This window comes from Pristiophorus japonicus, chromosome 16 (assembly GCF_044704955.1).
Source record: "Pristiophorus japonicus isolate sPriJap1 chromosome 16, sPriJap1.hap1, whole genome shotgun sequence".
Classification (NCBI taxonomy): Eukaryota; Metazoa; Chordata; class Chondrichthyes; family Pristiophoridae; genus Pristiophorus; species Pristiophorus japonicus.
In genome coordinates this window covers 5,483,812-5,505,387 of record NC_091992.1, presented here as the reverse complement: position 1 = coordinate 5,505,387, position 21,576 = coordinate 5,483,812, and the positions used below count along the sequence as shown (strand labels likewise).

Sequence of the window (21,576 nt, the reverse complement as noted above, 5' to 3'; positions counted from 1 at the left end):
AAACTTCCTTTTTTTCTTCGCGCATGCGCAGAACGGGGGGGGGGACATCATGTTTTCGGTGCAGACATTAGCCTCCACCCCCTGAACTTAAAGAACAGGCTGCGTGGTGCCAATGTCAAAAAATAGAATGGAGAAACTTGCTACTTATTTTTTTGGAGTAGTCAGGGCCAAAAAAAAAACAAGCGTAACTCTTGCAATATGCCAAAAAACAGCATTGGGGAAAACTGAGCCCTTGGTCCGTAGCCTTGTAGGTTACGGCACTTCGAGTACCCATCCAAGCATTTTCTAAATGTGGTGAGGATTTCTGCCTCTATCACCCTTTCAGGAATTGAGTTCCAGACCCCACCACCCTCTGGGTTAAGACCTTTCCCTTCAAATCGCCTCTAATTACTTTAAATCTATGTCCCCTGGTTGTTGACCCCTCTGCTAAGGGAAATAGGTCCTTCCTATCCACTCTATCTGGGCCCCTCACAATTTTATACATCCCAATAAGGTCTCCCCTCAACCTCCTCTGTTCCAAAGAAAACAAACCTAGCCTATCCAATCTTTCCTCATAGCTAAAATTCTCCAGTCCAGGCAGCATCCTCGTAAATCTCCTCTGTACCCTCTCTAGTGCAATCACATCTTTCCTGTAATGTGGTGACCAGAACTGCATGCAGTAGTCTAGCTGTAGCCTAGAGTGTTTTATACAGTTCATGCATAACCTTCCTGCTCTTGTATTCTATGCCTCGGCTAATAAAGGCAAGTATTCCGTATGTCTTCTTAACCACCTTATCTACTTGGCCTGCTACCTTCAGGGATCTGTGGACATGCACTCCAAGGTTCCTTTGTTCCTCTACACTTCTCAGTTTCCTACCATTTAATGTGTATTCCCTTTCCTTGTCAGCCCTCCCCAAATGCATTACCTCACACTTCTCCGGATTGAATTCCATTTGCACTGTTCTGCCCACCTGACCAGTTGATTGATATCTTCCTGCAGTCCACAGCTTTCTTCTTCATTATCAACCACACAGCCGATTTTAGTATCATCTGCAAACTTCTTAATCATAGCCCCTAAATTCAAGTCTAAATCATTGATATATACCACAAAAAGTACTGAGCCCCGCAGAACCCCGCTCCACACACTTCCCTTTAACCTGTGGCACTCAACAGACTTAAGACTGTTAGTGTATTTCAGTTTCCATTCAGAGCTAGATTTGGTGCTGTTCTTGCTCCTGTCCCTGCTGGCCACAAAAGGAAGCAAATAAATGTCATTAGCAACATTTCAATTGCAGCTTCCATTGGAGCAGGATAAATGGCCCTATTAGAATAGCGTTATCGTTCATACAGCTGTATTTTCCCTTCCTTGCGGGGAAGTGCCTGGCCTACGCTTGGTGACCTCCCAGAGTGTTGTAACTGAAATCAGGAATTCACTATGTAAAGAAATCACAAGCACAAAGACCCATCCGGTCATTTCACGATGAAGCATTCCAGGGAGTGGCCCCCAAGCTCAAGGTTGGTTAGGATTGTGACCCTCAAAGTTTCAGGTCTGTTGAGTGCCCAGGGTTAAAAGGGAAGTGGGCCAGAAATGTGTTCCGAGTCATATTGGATGCTGCTGGCACAGTGGGGTAATTGCCATTGGGTATGTTGTGCACTTTATGCCTTTTGGTCGTAAAGTTGAAAACTGAACATTTCTTTTGTATGTTTCTCATTCTGTTTTGGATTAATCGGTAACCTGCGGCTCAGTGGGCAGCACCCTCGCCTGTGAGTCAGAAGGTTATGGGTTCAAGTCCCACTCCAGGGACTTGAGCACATAAATCTAGGCTGACACTCCAGTGCCATGCTGGGGGAGTGCTGCACTGTCGGAGGTGCCGTCTTTTGGATGAGACATTAAACCGAGGCCCCGTTTGCTCTCTCAGGTGGATGTAAAGGATCCCATGGTACTGTTTCATAGAAGAACAGGGGAGTTATCCCCGGTGTCCTGGCCAAAATTTATCCCTCAATCAACATAAAGAAAACAGACTATCTGGTCTTTATCAAGTTGCTGTTTGTGAGAGCTTGTTGTGCGCAAATTGGCTGCCTCGTTTCCCACATTATGACAGTGACTACATTCCAAAAGTACTTCATTGGCTGTAAAGCATTTTGAGACGTCCGGTGGTCGTGAAAGGCGCTATATAAATGAATGCCTTTCTTTCTCAACTAAAAAAGACCAAGTCACTGGGCACTGCACCATGGAATAACAGGATCTGGATTCTGCCTCCTTGGACTACCTGTGGAAAAGACATTGAGAAGAGGCTTCCCTCCAAGGAAAGAAAGGTGAGGGTTGGGGGGGGGGGGGGGGGAGGATAGCATGGCGGAATCCAACTCAACATTTTCATACACCTCCCAGCGATCACTTTGATAGAGCCATAGATAGAGCTTAGGAAAGGGATGCCTGTCCACCATTTAATGAGCTAAACACTCCATGCTGTAAGGAGCTAAAAGCCAAACGAAGTGAGAGAAAAAAAGAATTGTACAGTATGTCCAGATCTGCCGGAGAAAAAACATATTTCCTGTTGACACCAGCATTTTCTTTGGCATATTAGTACTGATAATAGGAGGAATGCACTGTACAATTTCTGCACAATGTCACTTGGTGCTTTCATTTGACAGGATTTAAAGATAAAGGCAAGTTGTGGTGTAAATTGCTTCCAGATTTAGGACAATGACTCCATAAAACAGACAAATGGTATATTAAGTGAAAAGTTTGCTGCCAACAACTTGAAATTCCAGCCTTCTCCCCACCACAAACTTGGTCAAACTCCTGGCCATTAAGACGTCCAATTAAGATAGGTTAAATTAGCTTTTTAAAAAAAAAAATACAATTGATAACGTTTCAAAATCTGAAAAAACGCAGATTTCGCTGTTGCTTTTCCGGTTCCCGAAGTTTTTCATTAGTAGCTTGCAACATCCAAGTGAATGCGTACACACAGCATTTTGGTGCCACCTCTTGTTTAGTTACTGTACTGTAACTCTACTTCGTGCGCTCAATAAAATTAACCAGAACGAACGCAAGATAAAAAAACATCCTTCAGGTTTACGCTGCTGAAAGCAATTGCTGCAGCAGAAAATGGGACAAATCTGCATCCCTGCAGTAACGTTAGACATTGCAACATTTCTAACTACATTCGTACACTTCACCACAGTAGGGAAAACTAGAGCTCCTTGAGATCACGGGACTTGCACCTGTAACTGCTGGGCAAAGTTGAGTGTTACAAAAATGCTACTGAATTATTATAATTATCCTCCCCGCCCCATTTTCCTTGTCTTCCACTCCTGAAGGCAGTGGATCTCACTGGAGTATATCTCCTTGGGCATCAGCTGCTTTCCGGTACCTCAACCAAGTGGCTATTACATAGTATTTACAGCGCAGAAACAAGCCATTCGGCCCAACTGGTCCATGTCAGTGTCAATGGTTATGCTCCACAGGAGCCTCCTCCCGCCCTACTTTATCTAACCCTGTCAGCATAACCTTCTATTTCTTTCTCCTCATGTACTTATCTAGCCTCCCCATAAATGCATCTGTGCTGTGCGCCTCAACTACTCCCTGAGGTGTAAAGTTCCACATTCTCACCACTCTCCGGGTAAAGAAGTTTCTTCTGAATTCCCTATTGGATTAGTGACTGTCTTATACTGATGGTTCCGAGTTTTGACCTCCTTCATTTCTATTCTTTTATTCCATTATTTCATTCTATTCTTCTTCATCTGCGACCTTAGACAGCGCATGTACGCATTTCAAAAGGTGGATTGTAATCAGGAACGGAAACACTTACCGGAATCACCTACCCCATCGTAGTGCCCACATCACTGCCCCAGATGCGATTGACAAATTCAGCACAGGCCAGTGATCAAAAGTTCTGGCCTGTGTGGCTCAGTCCCACACCACATGGTGCACTTATCCACTGAGTCATCGAGGAGGCACTTGCGTACCATTTCCAGAATAGATTTTACAACCTGTTGGTGTATACCAAAAGGCTATACCATGGACTGGTAGGTCGTCGGTTAGTGTCCACGATGGCCCCTCAGCAAGTTACTATTCCTCGGAGGGCCATGAGCAGAAGACAAGCAGTGTGGAGAATAACAAACTCATACAAACAGAGGCGAACAAAATCTGCACACACACTCAGAAATCTCCACGGTAGCAGCGGTTACAAGCCTGAGAAAATTCAAGCCCGAGAAAATTCAAGCCCTCATTCCCACATTGAATACTGGCAAAGGGAAGCAATTAAAAGGAACAAAACATATTGTGTGTTTTTTTTTAAATAAAAGAAACAAACATGAGTATAGGAGCAGGGAGGTCTTACTGCAGTTGTACAGGGCCTTGGTGATACCACACCTTGAGTATTGTGTGCAGTTTTGGTCTCCTAATCTGAGGAAGGACATTCTTGCTATTGAGGTGGTGCAGCGAAGGCTCATCAGACTGATCCCCGGGATGGCAGGACTGACATATGAAGAAAGACTGGATCGACTGGGCTTATATTCACTGAAATTTAGAGGGGATCTCATAGAAACTTAGCAAATTCTGACGGGATTGGACAGGTTAGACGCAGGAAATCCAGAACCAGGGGTCACAGTCTAAGGATAAGGGGTAAAGCCATTTAGGACTGAGATGAGGAGAAACTTCTTCACTCAGAGAATTGTGAACCTGTGGAATTCTCTACCACAGAAAGTTGTTGAGGTCAGTTCGTTAGATATATTCAAAAGGGGGTTAGATGTGGCCCTTACGGCTAAAGGGATCAAGGGGTATGGAGAGAAAGCAGGAATAGGGTACTAAAGTTGCATGATCAGCCATGATCATATTGAATGGTGGTGCAGGCTCGAAGAACCGAATGGTCTACTCCTGCACCTATTTTCTATGTTTCTATGCATCATCAAATGCACCTAAACATCTGAATCAACATCTGGAAAGATTTCTCCGTCAGTACCCAAAACCAACTGCAGGCACCAAGGTATTTTCACAAACAATCTTAATGGTCAGAGCAGAAATCAGCAGTTTCACAGGTCTTGCAGATCCAGGGAATTCTGCATACACAGCCACAAAGTAACAGCCACAACGGCACAATCAGACAGTATCTGAAAAAGAAGGAATTCTAGACAAAGCATCATATTCTCATTTTCCCCCCAATTTCCTCTAATGTTCATCAGCCATGGCTCAATTGGTAGCACTCTCCCTCGCCTCAAGTCCCACTCCAGACACTTCAACACATAATCTAGGCTGACAGTCCCAGTGCAGTACTGAGGGAGTGCTGCACTGTCGGAGGTGCCATCTTTCGAATTAGACATTAAACCGAGGACCCATCTGCCCTCTCAGGTGGGCATAAAGGATTCCATGGCACTATTTCAAAGAAGAGCAGGAGACTTTTCCCCATTGTCCTTGGCCAATATCTATCCCTCAATCAACATCACTAAAACAGATTATCTGGTAATTATCACATTGCTGTTTGTGGGAGCTTGCTGTGCGCAAATCGGCTACCACGTTTCCTAAATTATAACAGTGATTACACTCCAAAAAGTACTTCCTTGGCTGTGAAGTGCTTTGGAACATCCTGATGTCATGAAAGGCGCTATTTAAATGCAAGCCTTTCTTACTTCTTTTCATTGGCAACTATTATGGGTTTCAATTCTTCCTCGACTATCCTCTCATGTTGAGGTATTGACAGAATTTCTAACTATTATGTTTTGTCTCTCCAGCTATGTTTCCACCCCCCCCCCCCCCACCCCGAGGTCTCTCTTTGCCCCTCGGATCAGCTTTTTAATATGTTGCAGCATATTCCTGTATTCACCTTAGTGAAGCCTTTCCCCTCTTAAAAGTGCTTTGGGACATCTTGAGATTGTGAAAGGCGCAATATAAATGCAAGTCTTTCTTTAACGTGGCTGGGATCAAACGCTTCGCTATAATCGAAACTCAGTGCAAGCACCTTGTGGGAACGCAATGTTGCTGCGAGGTGTGATGACTTCAGGTAGCCACTTATACAATGGCATTTCATAAATACCAAACTACCCACGGTGGTTTGCTGCACAATAGGCATTAAGCACAAGGCTCAGACTTCATGCATTACAATCTCCAGCACATCACGGCTCCACATGTTGTCACAGCAGTCAAAATGCCTGCCACAAGCCTCACTGTTGTGTCGAAGGTACTGAGCAGAAGTCATGTACCTTACACACAGCTCCCCATAGGCAAGGCATGGCAAGGCAAGGAAGAAACTCAAAAGGAAAACTTTTCCTTGAGCTGCTGTTGCCAGGTCAGAACGGTATTGGCTACAATCGTCCAACCATCTGCCTTCAGGCACGCAGGTCATGTGGCCCAGGAAGATAAAGTGAAAGAAAGATTAAAAACTCCAAGTAGGAATTTAAAAAATAACTACTGAGTTCAACAAGGGTGTAGGTTCAGAGAATAGAAATTCCAGTGGGTTAAATGGGGAAGGCTTTTCCAAGGAGAAAAGTTTATGTGCTGTACCTGATAAGTATAAGCAGGTTTTGTGCACTTAACATTCATCTTCTGTGCCAAATGGAATATGCATAAGTACGCTCCACACATAATGCAGCCAAAGTTCCTAAGAATCAGAAGTAGCTCATTTCCAGAGTTCATAAAAATATAAAGCCAGGAAGAAAAGGCCTTCCCAAAACATACCTGCATTTTTATGCACTGCAAAGATTAATTTACCCCACAATGACAAATAATCAACTCTAACTGCAACCCATGACCCATCGAGTTGTGAACGTGTTCGGAAACAGAAGATCGAAGACTGTGTGTAAAACTTCTGCTCTCCGTCATTCTTGGCAGACAAGAAGCCAGGAAGAAACTCTTGTTGACTTTGAGCACAAGTACAGACTAGATCCAAATATATACCATTTGGTTAAAGGTCTGATTCTAAAAGATTTGAATTCATAATTCGAGGTAAGTTTGCCCCAAAATTAGGTTCGCACTCTGCAAGAATATGGTTCTTCAAAGTAGGGCACAATAAAATGATAAATAAATTGAAGGATTATCTCTTTTGAGATAATCTGATCACAGTCCATGCTGACTCTTAATTGACTGTATGTTCGGATGTAGTGGTCAGTCTAGTTAATGAAAGTTAATGTTCACAGATCAAGCCACAAGTCTTTAAAGATACGCCAATAGGTGTAATACCCGAGGTGCTGACGATCAGCATCACTACACTGAATTGTATGTTGTTCCAAAACATTTTCTCTGGAAACCTTTATTGTTGACGGCAAAAAATACCGAACGCTGAGGAATTATTTAAAAGGAAGGCTCTTCCAATTTGCATGTTAATTTTGTCACCACTCTGAGCTTGGCCTCTAGATGCTGATAGGAATGTGCTCATAATGCATCACTTTGCAAACCTTGAAATATCAGCAATAAAAGCTTCAAGTTTTTTGGTCTTTTATAACCTATAACCTGACTTGTCAGAGTAGTGAAATGATTATCAATGACACTGCCAGATTGATAAGATTGATACATAGTGATCTAAAGATCCGACTCAAGTAGAGTGCCAGGCTGATCGATTGCGTGCAGGAACCCACGAAAAGTGCTGGAAGAAAAAAGGTACGTTTTCTTTTTTTTTTTAAAAAAACTTACCTCGACCATCTCGCCTTTATGAATCGCCCCTGAAGCGGCCGCCTAGCGATGCTGCAGGGGACGGAAGACCATTTTGAGCCCAGGGCGCTACTAGGGTGATGCACATGGTGATGACGTCACAATCTCCATGCAAATGAAATCAGGGCGCAACACCGTTGCAAACCCCCCGCCAAATATGGCAGGAGTCGACGTCATCGCCGTTCCCGATCGCAAAGCTACCCCCCCTCCCACACAATGTTTTCCTTCCTGTGTTTTGTAGAGGCTCATCATAGTTACCACAGTTTTGTACTCTATTTATGAAGCCCAGAATCCCGCAAGCCTTTTTAACTGCTTTCTCAACATGCCCCGCCACCTTCAACGATTTGTGCACACATACCCTCAGGTCTCTCTGCTCGTGCACCCCCTTTAGTATTGGACCCTTTAGTTTATATTGTCTCTCCTCATTCTTTCCACCAAAATCTATCACTTCACACTTTTCTGCATTAAATTTCATTTGCCACTTGTCTGCCCATTTCACCAGCCTGTGTCTTCCTGAAGTCTATCACTATCCTCCTCACTGTTCACTGCACTTCCAAGTTTTGTGTCATCTGCAAATTTTTAAATTGTGCCCTGTACACCCATGTCCAAGTCAAGAAAAGCAGTGGTCCTCGAACCGACCCCTGGGGAACTCCACTGTATATTTTCCACCAGTCCGAAAAACAACTGTTCACCACTACTCTCTGTTTCCTGTCACTTAGCCAATTTCGTATCCATGCTGTCACTGTTACTTTTATTCCATGGACTTCAACTTTGCAGGCAAGCCGATTATGTGGCACTTTGTCAAACGCCTTTTGGAAATCCATGTACACCACCTCAACCACAATGACCTCATCAACCCTCTCTGTTATCTCATCAAAAAACTCCATCAAGTTGGTTAAAACGATTTGCCTTTAACAAATCCGTGCTGGCTTTCCTTAATTAATTCACACTTATCCAAATGACTGTTAATTTTGTCCTGGATTACTGTTTCTAAAAGCTTTCAATAAGATATAACGAGCATGGTGGATAGAGGTGTACCGATGGATGTAATGGATTTAGATTTCCAAAAGGCATTCAATAAGGTGCCACACAAAAGGTTATTGCAGAAGATATGGGTACGCAGAGTCAGAGGAAATGTATTAGCATGGATAGAGAATTGGCTGGCGAACAGAAAGCAGAGAGTCGGGATAAATGGGTCCTTTTCGGGTTGGAAATCGGTGGTTAGTGGTGTGCCACAGGGATCGGTGCTGGGACCACAACTGTTTACAATATACATAGATGACCTGGAAGAGGGGACAGAGTGTAGTGTAACAAAATTTGCAGATGGCACAAAGATTAGTGGGAAAGCGGGTTGTGTAGAGGACACAGAGAGGCTGCAAAGAGATTTGGATAGGTTAAGCGAATGGGCTAAGGTTTGGCAGATGGAATACAATGTCGGAAAGTGTGAGGTCATCCACCTTGGGGAAAAAAAACAGTAAAAGGGAATATTATTTGAATGGGGAGAAATTACAACATGCTGCGGTGCAGAGGGACCTGGGGGTCCTTGTGCATGAATCCCAAAAAGTTAGTTTGCAGGTGCAGCAGGTAATCAGGAAGGCAAATGGAATGTTGGCCTTCATTGCGAGAGGGATGGAGTACAAATGCAGGGAGGTCCTGCTGCAACTGTGTAGGGTATTGGTGAGGCCGCATCTGGAGTACTGTGTGCAGTTTTGGTCACCTTACTTAAGGAAGGATATACTAGCTTTGGAGGGGGTACATAGACGATTCACTAGGCTGATTCCGGAGATGAGGGGGTTACCTTATGATGATAGATTGAGTAGACTGGGTCTTTACTCGTTGGAGTTCAGAAGGATGAGGGGGGAATTACAGAAACATTTAAAATCATGAAAGGGATAGACAAGATAGAGGCAGAGAGGTTGTTTCCACTGGTCGGGGAGACTAGAACTAGGGGGCACAGCCTCAAAATACGGGGGAGCCAATTTAAAACCGAGTTGAGAAGGAATTTCTTCTCCCAGAGGGTTGTGAATCTGTGGAATTCTCTGCCCAAGGAAGCAGTTGAGGCTAGCTCATTGAATGTATTCAAGTCACAGATAGATAGATTTTTAACCAAGAAGGGAATTAAGGGTTACGGGGAGAGGGCGGGTAAGTGGAGCTGAGTCCATGGCCAGATCAGCCATGATCTTATTGAATGGCGGAGCATGCTCGAGGGGCTAGATGGCCTACTCCTGTTCCGAATTCTTATGTTCTTATTGTTCTTATGTTCCCCACTACCAAGGTTAAACTGACTGGCCTGTAGTTGCTGAGTTTATCTTTACATTGTTTTTTTGAACAATGGTGTAACATTTGCAATTCTCCAGTCCTCTGGCACCACCCCCATATCTGTGGAGGATTGGAATATTGTGCCCAGTACCCCCGCGATTTCCGCCCTCAATTCCCTCAGCATCCTAGGATGCATCCCATCCGCTCCTGGTGATGTATCTACTTTAAGTACAGCCAGCCTATCTAATACCCCTTCTTTATCAATTTTCGTCCTATCAAGTGTCTCCACTACCTCCTCCTTCACTATATCTATGGCAGCATCCTCTACCTTGGTGAAGACAGATGCAAAGTACTCGTTTAGTATCTCAGCCATAACCTTCTGCCTCCATCCATAGGTCTCTTTTTTGGTCTCAAATCAGCGCCATCCTTCCTATAATACTACCTTTTTACTATTTAAATGCCTATAGAAGACTTTTGGATTAACTTTTATGTTGACTACCAGTCTATTCTCATACTCTCTCTTTGCCCCTCTTATTTTACACTTCTTCTCTGACCTTTCTAGAAACAGCCTGATTCTCTGATGTATTTGTCCCTGATATCTGTCATATAGGCTCTTTCTCTGCTTCTTCATATTCTCAATCTATTTCATCATCCAGGGAGCCCTGACTTTAGTTGGCCTGCCGTTCCCCCCAGTGGGAATGTACCTCAACTGTAGCTGAACTATTTCCTCTTCAAAGGCAGCCCATTGTTCCATTACAGTTTTGCCTGCCAATCTTTGATTCCAGTTTATCCGGGCCAGATCCGTTTCATCCCACTGAAAATTGGCCTTCCCCCAGTTTAACATTTTTACTCTAAGTTGCTCCCTGTCCTTTTCCATAGCTAATCTAAACCTTATCATACTATGATCACTGTTCCCTAAATGTTCACCTACTGACACTTGCTCCACTAGACCTACCTCATTCCCCAGAACCAGATCCAGCAATGCCTCCTCCCTCGCCGGAAACGTACTGATCAAGAAAGTTCTCCTGAACACACTTCAGAAATTCTTCCCCTTCTCTGCCCTTAACACTATTACGATCCCAGTCTATATTAGGAGAGTTGAAGTCCCCCATTATTACTACTCTGTAGTTCTTGCACCGCTTTTAATTTCTCTGCAAATTTGCTCCTCCATATCTTTCCCACTATTTGGTGATCTACAGAATACACCTAGTAGTGTAATGGTACCTCTATTATTTCTTCTTCAATTTATTTGCCAACAAGTAGTCTCCTTTAAGCAAGTCCCAACAACTTCACCCAAAGTTCCTCAGTAAAATTGGAGAAGTACAACTAGGCATACCGAAGAAACAGGTTTTCCTGGACAGCAAAGGTTACTCCCACCTCTAAAACGTTAACTGTCTATAATTGAAGCAGTTTTCCAGCCTCTAAAAGTATTGTTTGCCAAGGGTTTAGGCAACAGATTGAATCCAAGCTATTTTCTGGTGGATACATTTAACCAGTGCACCAAAAATGCAGTATCCTGAATTGCTATTGAAGCATCTCAAAGATCCCAAATCTTCTAAAACCTGGAAGGAAAAGGGCGACAGGTGCATGGGAACACCACCACCTCCAAGTTCCTCTCCTAGCCACAACCATCCTGACTTGGAAATATGTTGCTGTTCCTTCATCGTCGCTGGGTCAAAATCCTAGAACTCCCTCCTAAACAGCACTGAATCTTCACCATACAGACTAGCGGTTCAAGAAGTTGGATCACACCACCTTCTCAGAGGTAATTAGGGATGGGCAATAAATGCTGGCCTTGTCAGCTACGCCCACATCCTAGGAATTAATTTTTTTTAAAGCATGTCATCCTGCCAAACAGCTAATTTTTTTTGTATTCCTTCTCAGTGGGTAGCGAGTTCTTTCCCTGCATTGAACCGGTTTTCACTGACAGAAAGAAATATGAACCATGTCCTTGTGTCACCATGAGATGTTACTAGTTGGTTGCCACAGCTGAGACTATTGGAAATTGGCTCAGATTCTTTCAAATTGAGTCCAAGGTAGACCACAGAGCAGATGAGATAAAAGCCACCGGAAGAGAAATTGACTAGCCAAGGAATTAATTATTCGAGAAATAAAAGTGGATTAAAACCAGCTGGAGCCCCAGTGTATTGCACTACAGAATATTTAGATGTGGTTGCACACTCCAAATTCCCAGAGGGCGAGCGCCAAACTTAAAGGTGCCCCTGCATGACACACTGTGCGGATACCGAGAGAGAGAGAGAGAGAGAGAGAGTGAAAGAGTGAGAAAGAAGAGAAAAAGAAAAAAAATTCAGAACAGCACTGCAAAGGATCAGAGGAAAAAAACTTCTTGGAGAATTTCACCTGCCACAGGGACACCCAAAAGATGATGAAGAATTACAGAATGGTTACAGCACAGGAGGTCATTCGGCCCGTCGAGCCCATGCCGGCTCTCTGCAAGAGCACTTCAGCCAGTCCCACTCCCCGTCCTTTCCCCGTAGCCCTGCAATTTTTTTTTCCTTCAGGTACTTATCCAATTACCTTTTGAAAGCCACGATTGAGTCTGCCTCCACCACCCTCTCAGGCAGTGCATTCCAGATCCTCACCACTCGCTGCGTAAACAAGTTTTTCCTCATGTCGTCGCCCTTGGTTCTTCTGCCTGGTTCTCGACCCTTACGCCAATGGGAACAGTTTCTCTCGATCTACTCTATCTAGATCCCTCATGATTTTGAACAACTCGATCAAGTCACCTCTCAATCTTCTCTGTTCTAAGGAAAATGACACCAGCTTCTCCAGTCTATCCACATAACTGAAGTCCCTCATCCATGGAACCATCCTTGTACACGCTCTTCTGCACCCTCTGTAAGGCCTTCACATCCTTCCTAAAGTGCGGTGCCCAGAATTGGACACAATACTCCAGTTGAGGCCGAATCAGTGTTTTATAAAGGTTCATCATAACTTCCTTGCTTCCTATGCTCTTATTTATGAAACCCAGGATCCCGTATGCTTTTTTAATTGCTTTCTCTTTCAAAGAAAGCCTAAAATTATAATATGGATGAAAATAAAAACTACACAAACATCAGAATTCCTAACGTATCTTGGAATAAATATTACAAAAGATATGATTACTTTCAAACTTCAAATTCTTTACTACACAAAAGGGGTCAAATGAACAAGCTGATTGGGATAATAGTGGTTACCTTCCATTACAGCGCTTCAATAATTTACTGAGCTGCGATACACACACACTCTCGTGCGCGCTCAATCAGGTGCTCACACGCGCTCTCACGTGCACACACACACTCGCGCGCGCTCACACACTCACAGACTTTTTCTAACACCTCAGAGAACACATCAGGAAATGCTCAATGCAGATCAATTAGTATCTGAATGAGTCAGATGGAACTCACCCAAAAAGTTGGTCTTTCACTAGCTGCAGGGTCCCACCTAAAGAGTGAGCTGACTTTTCTCTCAGCTGCTGAGCAACCAGCATTTTCTATTTCTAATTTCAGATGGGCTGTTTCTGGGGTTTTTCCATTACATTCAAAAACATTCTGTCTGAAGAGAATTACATGTTTGGAACATCTTGCATTCAGAGATTTTAGTGATATAAATGGACTCAGCACATGGGGCAAAATGTTTCCTTAAGGCAAATTCACTTTCATCAGATTCATTCACAAATTAAGCAGACTGCACTATAAATGCTCTGGAGGAGACACTTCAGTCCAAAGCACACCAGGGAGTAGATGATAATGAAATAAACATCCCAAGCCACATGGACCAGAAGAGAAAAAACAAACAAAAGAAAGATATCACATTTGTGTAGCACCTCATCAAGTTTTCTGGACATTCCAAGTGTTCTAACATAACATAAGAATTAGGAACAGGAGTAGGCCATCTAGCCCCTCGAGCCTGCTCCGCCATTCAATAAGATCATGGCTGATCTGGCCGTGGTCTCAGCTCCACTTACCCTCCCGCTCCCCGTAACCCTTAATTCCTTTATTGGTTAAAAATCTATCTATCTGTGACTTGAATACATTCAATGAGCTAGCCTCAACTGCTTCCTTGGGCAGAGAATTCCACAGATTCACAACCCTCTGGGAGAAGAAATTCCTTCTCAACTCGGTTTTAAATTGGCTCCCCCGTATTTTGAGGTTGTGCCCCCTAGTTCTAGTCTCCCCGACCAGTGGAAACAACCTCTCTGCCTCTATCTTGTCTATCCCTTTCATTATTTTAAATGTTTCCAGAAGATCCCCCCTCATCCTTCTGAACTCCAACGAGTAAAGACCCAGTCTACTCAATCTATCATCATAAGGTAACCCCCTCATCTCCGGAATCAGCCTAGTGAATCGTCTCTGTACCCCCTCCAAAGCTAGTATATCCTTCCTTAAGTAAGGTGACCAAAACTGCACGCAGTACTCCAGGTGCGGCCTCACCAATACCCTATACAGTTGCAGAAGGACCTCCCTGCTTTTGTACTCCATCCCTCTCGCAATGAAGGCCAACATTCCATTCGCCTTCCTGATTACCTGCTGCACCTGCAAGCTAACTTTTTGGAAAAGAGTTTCATGCACAAGGACCCCCAGGTCCCTCTGCACCACAGCATGTTGTAATTTCTCCCCTTTCAAATAATATTCCCTTTTACTGTTTTTTTCCCCAAAAGGTGGATGACCTCACACTTTCCGACATTGTATTCCATCTGTCAAACCTTAGCCCATTCGCTTAACCTTTCTAAATCTCTTTGCAGCCTTTCTGTGTCCTCTACACAACCCGCTTTCCCACTAATCTTTGTGTCATCTGCAAATTTTGTTACACTACATTCTGCCCCCCTCTTCCAAGTCATCTATGTATATTGTAAACAGTTGTGGCTCCAGCACCGATCCCTGTGGCACACCACTAACCACCGATTTCCAACCTGAAAAGGACCCATTTATTCCAACTCTCTGCTTTCTGTTCGCCAGCCAATTCTCTATCCATGCTAATACATTTCCTCTGACTCCGCGTACCCATATCTTCTGCAGTAACCTTTTGTGTGGCACCTTATCGAATGCCTTTTGAAAATCTAAATACACCACATCCATCGGTACACCTCTATCCACCATGCTCGTTATATCCTCAAAGAATTCTAGTAAATTAGTTAAACATAATTTCTCCTTCATGAATCCATGCTGCGTCTGTTTGATTGCATTATTCCTACCTAGATGTCCCGCTATTTCTTCCTTAATGATAGTTTCAAGCATTTTCCCCACTACAGATGTTAAACTAACCGGCCTATAGTTACCTGCCTTTTGTCTGCCCCCTTTTTTAAACAGAGGCGTTACATTAGCCGTTTTCCAATCCGCTGGTACCTCCCCAGAGTCCAGAGACTTTTGGTAGATTATAACGAATGCATCTGCTATAACTTCCGCCATCTCTTTTAATACCCTGGAATGCATTTCATCAGGACCAGGGGACTTGTCTACCTGGAGTCCCATTAGCCTGTCCAGCACTACCCCCGTAGTGATAGTGATTGTCTCAAGGTCCTCCCTTTCCACATTCCTGTGACCAGCAATTTTTGGCATGGTTTTTGTGTCTTCCACTGTGAAGACCGAAGCAAAATAATTGTTTACAGTCTCAGCCATTTCCACATTTCCCATTATTAAATCACCCTTCTCATCTTCTAAGGGACCAACATTTACTTTAGTCACTCTTTTCCGTTTTATATATCGGTAAAAGCTTTTACTATCTGTTTTTATGTTTTGCGCAAGTTTACTTTCGTAATCTATCTTTCCTTTCTTTATTGCTTTCTTAGTCATTCTTTGCTGTCGTTTAAAACTTTCCCAATCTTCTATTTTCCCACTAACCTTGGCCACCTTAAACGCACTGGTTTTTAATTTGATACTCTCCTTTATTTCCTTGGTTATCCATGGCTGGTTATCCCTTCTCTTACCGCCCTTCTTTTTCACAACGAGCAGATACATTTAGAATGGCAAACGCAGCAGTCAATCGGCACACATCAAGATCCGACAATTAGTAAATGAATGAATGATCAAATTACCTCTTCTGGGTGGTGATGGTTGAAGGGGCAATTTTGACCAAGAACTCCCTGCACTTCTTCAAATATTGCCATGGGATCTTTTACCTGGGCTAGAAGACGGGGCCTTGATTTAACATCCACAACCAAAGGATGGTGCCCCAGATAATTACATAGAATGCACAGCATACAAACAGGCCATTTGGCCCAACTGGTCCGTTCCGGTGTTTAAGCTCCCCACGAGCCTCCTCATCTCACCCTATCAGCATACCCTTCTATTCCTTTCTCCGTCATGTGTTTATCTAGCCTCCCCTTAAATGCATCTATGCTATTCACCTCAACCACTCTTTGTGGTAGCGCCTTCCACATACTACCACTCTCTGGGTAAAGATGTTTCTCTTGAATTCCCTGTTGGATTTATTAGTGACTATCTGATATTTATGGCCCCCTCACAAGTGGAAACATCTCTACATTTACCCTATCAAACCCTTTCATTATCTTAAAGACCATTCAGCCTTCTCTTTTCTAGAGTAAAGAACCCTAGCCTGTTCAATCTTTCCTGATAGATATAACCTCTCAGTTCTGATATCTTCCTTCTAAATCTTTTTTTGCACCTTCTCCAGTGCCTCCACATAATTTTTAGAATATGGAGACCAGAACAGTGCACAGTATTCTAAGTGCAACAATCCTCTCAGTACTGCACTAAAGTGTCAGCCTAGATTACATGCCCAAGTATGTAGTGAGGCTTAAACTCACAACCTTTTAACAGTGCTTCCAAAATAAAAACCTGCAATTAATGAAGCCTACGCGGCAACATATTTATCTGGCCTAGCTGTAGTAATATGCCTTCTAATCAATGAACAGAAGATGCTTTCGGTACTTGTGTCGGGTAGGCAGACAATGTGGCCCGCCCATCGGAGCTGATCGAGCGTGGTCAATGCCTCGATGCTGGGGATGTTGGCCTGAGCGAGAACGTAATGTTGGTGCACCTATCTTGCCAATGAATTTGCAGAGGCAGCGTTGGTGGTACATCTCCAGTGCTTTGAGGTGTTCTGTCGACGGTATAGTCTGATGCTGGGTACGGTTCCAATGATAGCACCACTGCCCAGTGACGGGACCATTACCACTCTTCAGACTGAACCCGAGTCAGCGAGGACCATCAAGGTATTCAATTGCAGGGTAGCGCCACAGCCAAGCGCAATTCTGTATATACACACGTACACGCATACACACACACACAGAAGTCACCGGGTAGCAATCGAGAGCAGAAACCTTAGCTGATTTCTTTCCCTCCCTAACCCACATGGCAAACTGTAATGCCTCAATTGCCGCACCCACCGAGATCAGCAAACCAGTGATCAAACCAGGAGTGGGGGGCAAACTAAGTATATTGCTTTGGAAAAAGGGAAAGTAAGGAAAACAATGACTTACGGGGATGCTCCAAATTTGCATCCCATCGGAGTATCCGATGAGCAGCAGCAATGGGGGGTCATTTCCGGCGTTGTTCATTTCATGATACTCGGGATTCCTCGCAAGATCTGCAAAGAGATTTCAAGGTCATAATACAGCAACTGTTAAGATCCCATCGTGGCACCACCTTCTACACAAATAACCTCCATCTCTCCCCAAACTGCCCGATAAGTAGTCCCTTTGATCCTCTTCTATCAAAAAAAATAGAACTTGCATTCATGTAAACACTGTCAGAAAATCCTAAAGTACTTTCACACATTCACAATTACTTTTTGAACTGCAGTCACTGTAAACAAATAACAGAACCATTTTGCACACAGCAAAGTCCCACATACATCAATGAGAATAATGACCAATTGATCAGTTCCTGGTGTTGGTTGAGGGAGTAATGTTGGCGAGAGCAGCTGCAACTTGCATTTATATAGCGCCTCTAACTCTCCACCATAGCTTGGCACTTGTTCTTTCATCTGTTTTATTTATCTTCTCCCCTCTCTGTAAAGCAGTCTGGGACATTTTCTACACACAGGTATTTATTACCAGTTATTAGAAATAATAAGGTGCTTTTACACTGCATAATCTTACTGTTCCTGTCGCCGAAAAGCAAGCCCCACGAGCCGATCTTTTGTTTCTCAGTCAAGTGGTCGCCACGATGTAAAGCAGCGACCCAATAGTTGCATACAATGCAAACACTGAAGACCAGCAACCTGCATTTAATTATTTTTTGAAATCAACTCCTTTAATCCAACATTGCATTTTACACCCACATTTGTACACCCACATTTTTCACGTGTCTAAAATGTAGTCGGTACCCTGAACGATAATGTTTATACTGTGCAGTGCAAACAGCGGAGGGAGACCCACACATCTGCGGCTGACCATCATATAAAAAGCAGCCATAAATTCCGCCACATGCAGATCCTGATTCGCCAGGGGCCATACGACCACACATAAAAAGTAATATACTTCCTCCTTTGCTGAGGAACTCAACTTTTGTTTGAGTGCCTTTGGTATAAAGTGCTTCTGAAAAAAATCCAGTAAAAGAATGACTCTCTACAAAAGTGACTTGCATTGTGAAAAGTGACCACAGTAATATTTGCTGCATACAAGTTCCAGCTGCTGTTGCATAAACGTGGGAGTTTTACATTTCCCAATGTAGCAGTTTACATCAATTGTAAAAGCCATGGAGTGTGGAGCTCAGGCAACTAGTACTGTAGCACATTTCCCCAGCTCAGGGCAGGCTTCCAGGCAGTTCCAAGGTTACACAGCCCATTAAAATGAAGCGTGGCTCCAGGATATATGGCGAGCCTCCCCATCAATGATATCTCCAGAGTGTCTCTGGAGGGAAGGGGACCTAAAATGGCAGCTCTCCATCAGGCAGCAAGTTTGAAGTTATTTTTTAAATTGACGGCAACAACTATTCACATGTGCACATTTTTCCATGTAGACAAGCAGGAAATACTTTGGATTTTCCTTCTCCTTTAACACATTGTACTGTTAATGTTCCTTCACCAAATTCTGTATTCCCCTCCCAAAAAAGAAAAGAGCCTTGTTACATCAGTATCCAGTTTCCTATCTTTAAACGCCCTGGGACATTCTGCTATGTTAAAGTTGCTACACAAGTTGTAATAATGCTGTGCAAATTATATCCAGTTAAATCCTGGTTTGCAGAGAATCATGAAGCTTGGATCACCAATGCCATTCATTCCTGACAAACACATATTTAATTTATAATATTTTTCAATCTCAGCCCACTTAGCTATTCACGCTTCAACTAAATCAAACATAAAACAATTGCTTTATGCAAAATATAATCTCTTGCAGGAAGTTGCGACCGATGATTGGCGTGTGCCACTGCTCAGTGAGCTGAGAGATCAAAACATCAATAACTGGGAAATACTTTAACAGAAGCAGAAAAGGCTGGAAACGCACAGCATCTGTTAAGAAAAGGACAGGATAAACAGTTACGGTTATAAACTCTCAGAACTGACGAAAGGTATAATCTAATCGTCTTGGTCTAATCCCAAGACGGATGTTCTGACAATGGAGCTAGGCTGAATTGTTACCCATTAATGCTGACGGACTAACTGTGCATTTCCAGAATTTTTAATTAGAACTACAAGCAGTTTTTTTTTGCTCTTTTCAACTTTGCTGGGAAATACTTTATGCTTGGATCAGGATTCTATTTAAGAATTATGCTGGTATCAAGAATGTGGAATAATTGGAGTGAACTGGAACTGGTTGGCTCACTATGTTTGGAACAGGACAGGTGTTTATCAGCCACAGATTTTTTTCTTTAAAAACTTCAACAACCTGCTCCAGCTCTGTGTAAAGAAATACTTCCTGATGTTAGACTTAACTTAAATTTGCCCTTCACCACCCTGAGCCAGTGGCCTACTTTCCTGGTGCCCATACATATCTGAGCGTATTGTCCAATGTTTATTTTCCCTATTCCATTGTGTCCCAAGTTTCTGTACAAAATACAGTTAAAATATTTTACTGAGAACATTACACATTGTATTATATTATCACAAGGCAACACGTTGCAGCTTTTCTAGTCTGTCAATTCCAGCACATATTATATATTCCTTCAAAGTCTTTTGAACGAAAACAAGAAAGAATCAATTTATCATAGCTTTATCCCACATAACAGGAGGAACATCCGTGGTGACAATTTAATGTATTCATTTTAACATAAAAGATACAGGTTTAATAACTCATTTAAAATCAGGAGTCCAGTGGCAAAATAATGACAAAAGTTACAAATCCCACTGCAAATCAAAGACAAATTCTAATTTATTTGCTTCCAATTTTCTCCCTTCATCTCCAATGGTGTGGATTCATAATGGAATAAGGTTCTGCGGGTGCTATAGGTCTCTGCTCCCCTGTCCCAGGACCAACCTTCATGTGTGAGCCTAGAGGGTGAAAGCACAATGCGGCTCTTACTCGATGCCTGTACTTTCCAGCAAGGGTCACTGGATAGTGATCGGCAACAGGAACGGTGTAGTGTATTTGCTTCATGAGTTCTTTGCTTAAGAATTCATAGCAACACATTGCTATTAAGAACTAGCTTGTTTATTAACAAAGATTTAACAATCACACGACACATTGCCGGTTCATCCACTAGGCTCACAACTGCATACCCCATCATGGATGACCTAGACCGAACTGACTGGGCTTTACCGAGTCTTGTGAACATCACGTGACTGGCTGAGCCACTCACCCCTCCCCAGCCCTGGACGCTGCGGCTAATTGTTGCGCCCCTGCAACCCACCTGACAAGATCAGCTAACATAGCACAGACCAGGAATCAAACAATGGGATCTTTAGGTTTGTACGGCTTAGAACTACACCAAACAGTGCCTTTACTCACTGAGCCAACAGGGGAGTTTCCAACGGTAAATTCTATTTTTGACCCCAAGCTGTTACTCTAACTTCTTGTCACAGCACTAGTAGTATAGGGCTCAAGTTTCCACCCTCTGGAAAAATGGCGCATCTCGATAAGGTGCGTCGACTTTCTGGAAGAAAAGGGGCGCGAAAATTTACCTTGTGATTCTCCGATCTCCTCAGGACGTCTTCGTGCTCGGCGTGGCGGAGTCAGGTCCCGGGGCTGAAAACAGTGCCGCGACCTCTGCACATGCGCGCTAGAGTGTGCGCGCATGTGCAGTAGCTCCAGGCCCTCGAGGCTGTGTGGGAGGGGCCCGACCCAGCCCTGGCCGAATGGGCTCACAGGGCAAAGATCGAGACTCGGACCTCCATCCTGTTCAGCTGCTTCCCCCCCTCCCTCCTGTTCAGCCTTCACCCCCCCACCCCCCTCTTCTCCCCGGCCCTTCTCTTCTCCCCACCCCTCTTCTCCCCTCACCCATCGGCGGCGGGGCCCGCCCGGCATCTCACTGGGGGCGTGCCTCGCCCGAAATGTCGGCGGCGGCGGCCCGTTCAGCCTTCCCCCCCCCCCCCGCCCCCTCTCTCTCTCTCTTCTCCCCCCCCCCTCCCCTCTTCCTCCCTCCCTCCCAACCTTGTCATCAGTGGGGCCCGCCCGGCATCTCGCTGGGGGCGTGTCTCGCCCTAAGTGCTGGCAGCGGCCCGGCCCGTTCAGCCTCCCCCTCCCTCCTCCCTCCCTCCTTCCTTCTCCCTCCCTCCTTCCTTCTCCCTCCTTCCCCCTCCTCTCTCTTCCTTCTCCCCCTCCTCTCTCCCCTCCTCCTCCTCCTCCTCTCTCCCCC

The 21,576-nt window shown here is 44.1% G+C and overlaps 1 protein-coding gene across 2 annotated transcripts in view; it reads right to left on the bottom strand.

Moving 5' to 3' along the window:
• Nucleotides 1-21,576, bottom strand: part of bcas3 (BCAS3 microtubule associated cell migration factor) — a 936,691-nt gene that overhangs the window by 891,970 nt on the left and 23,145 nt on the right. For both annotated transcript variants that reach the window (XM_070856931.1, XM_070856932.1), the window contains exon 5: nt 17,322-17,428. In XM_070856931.1, coding sequence (XP_070713032.1) covers nt 17,322-17,428 — 107 coding nt within the window. The remainder of the gene's footprint in view (nt 1-17,321; nt 17,429-21,576) is intronic.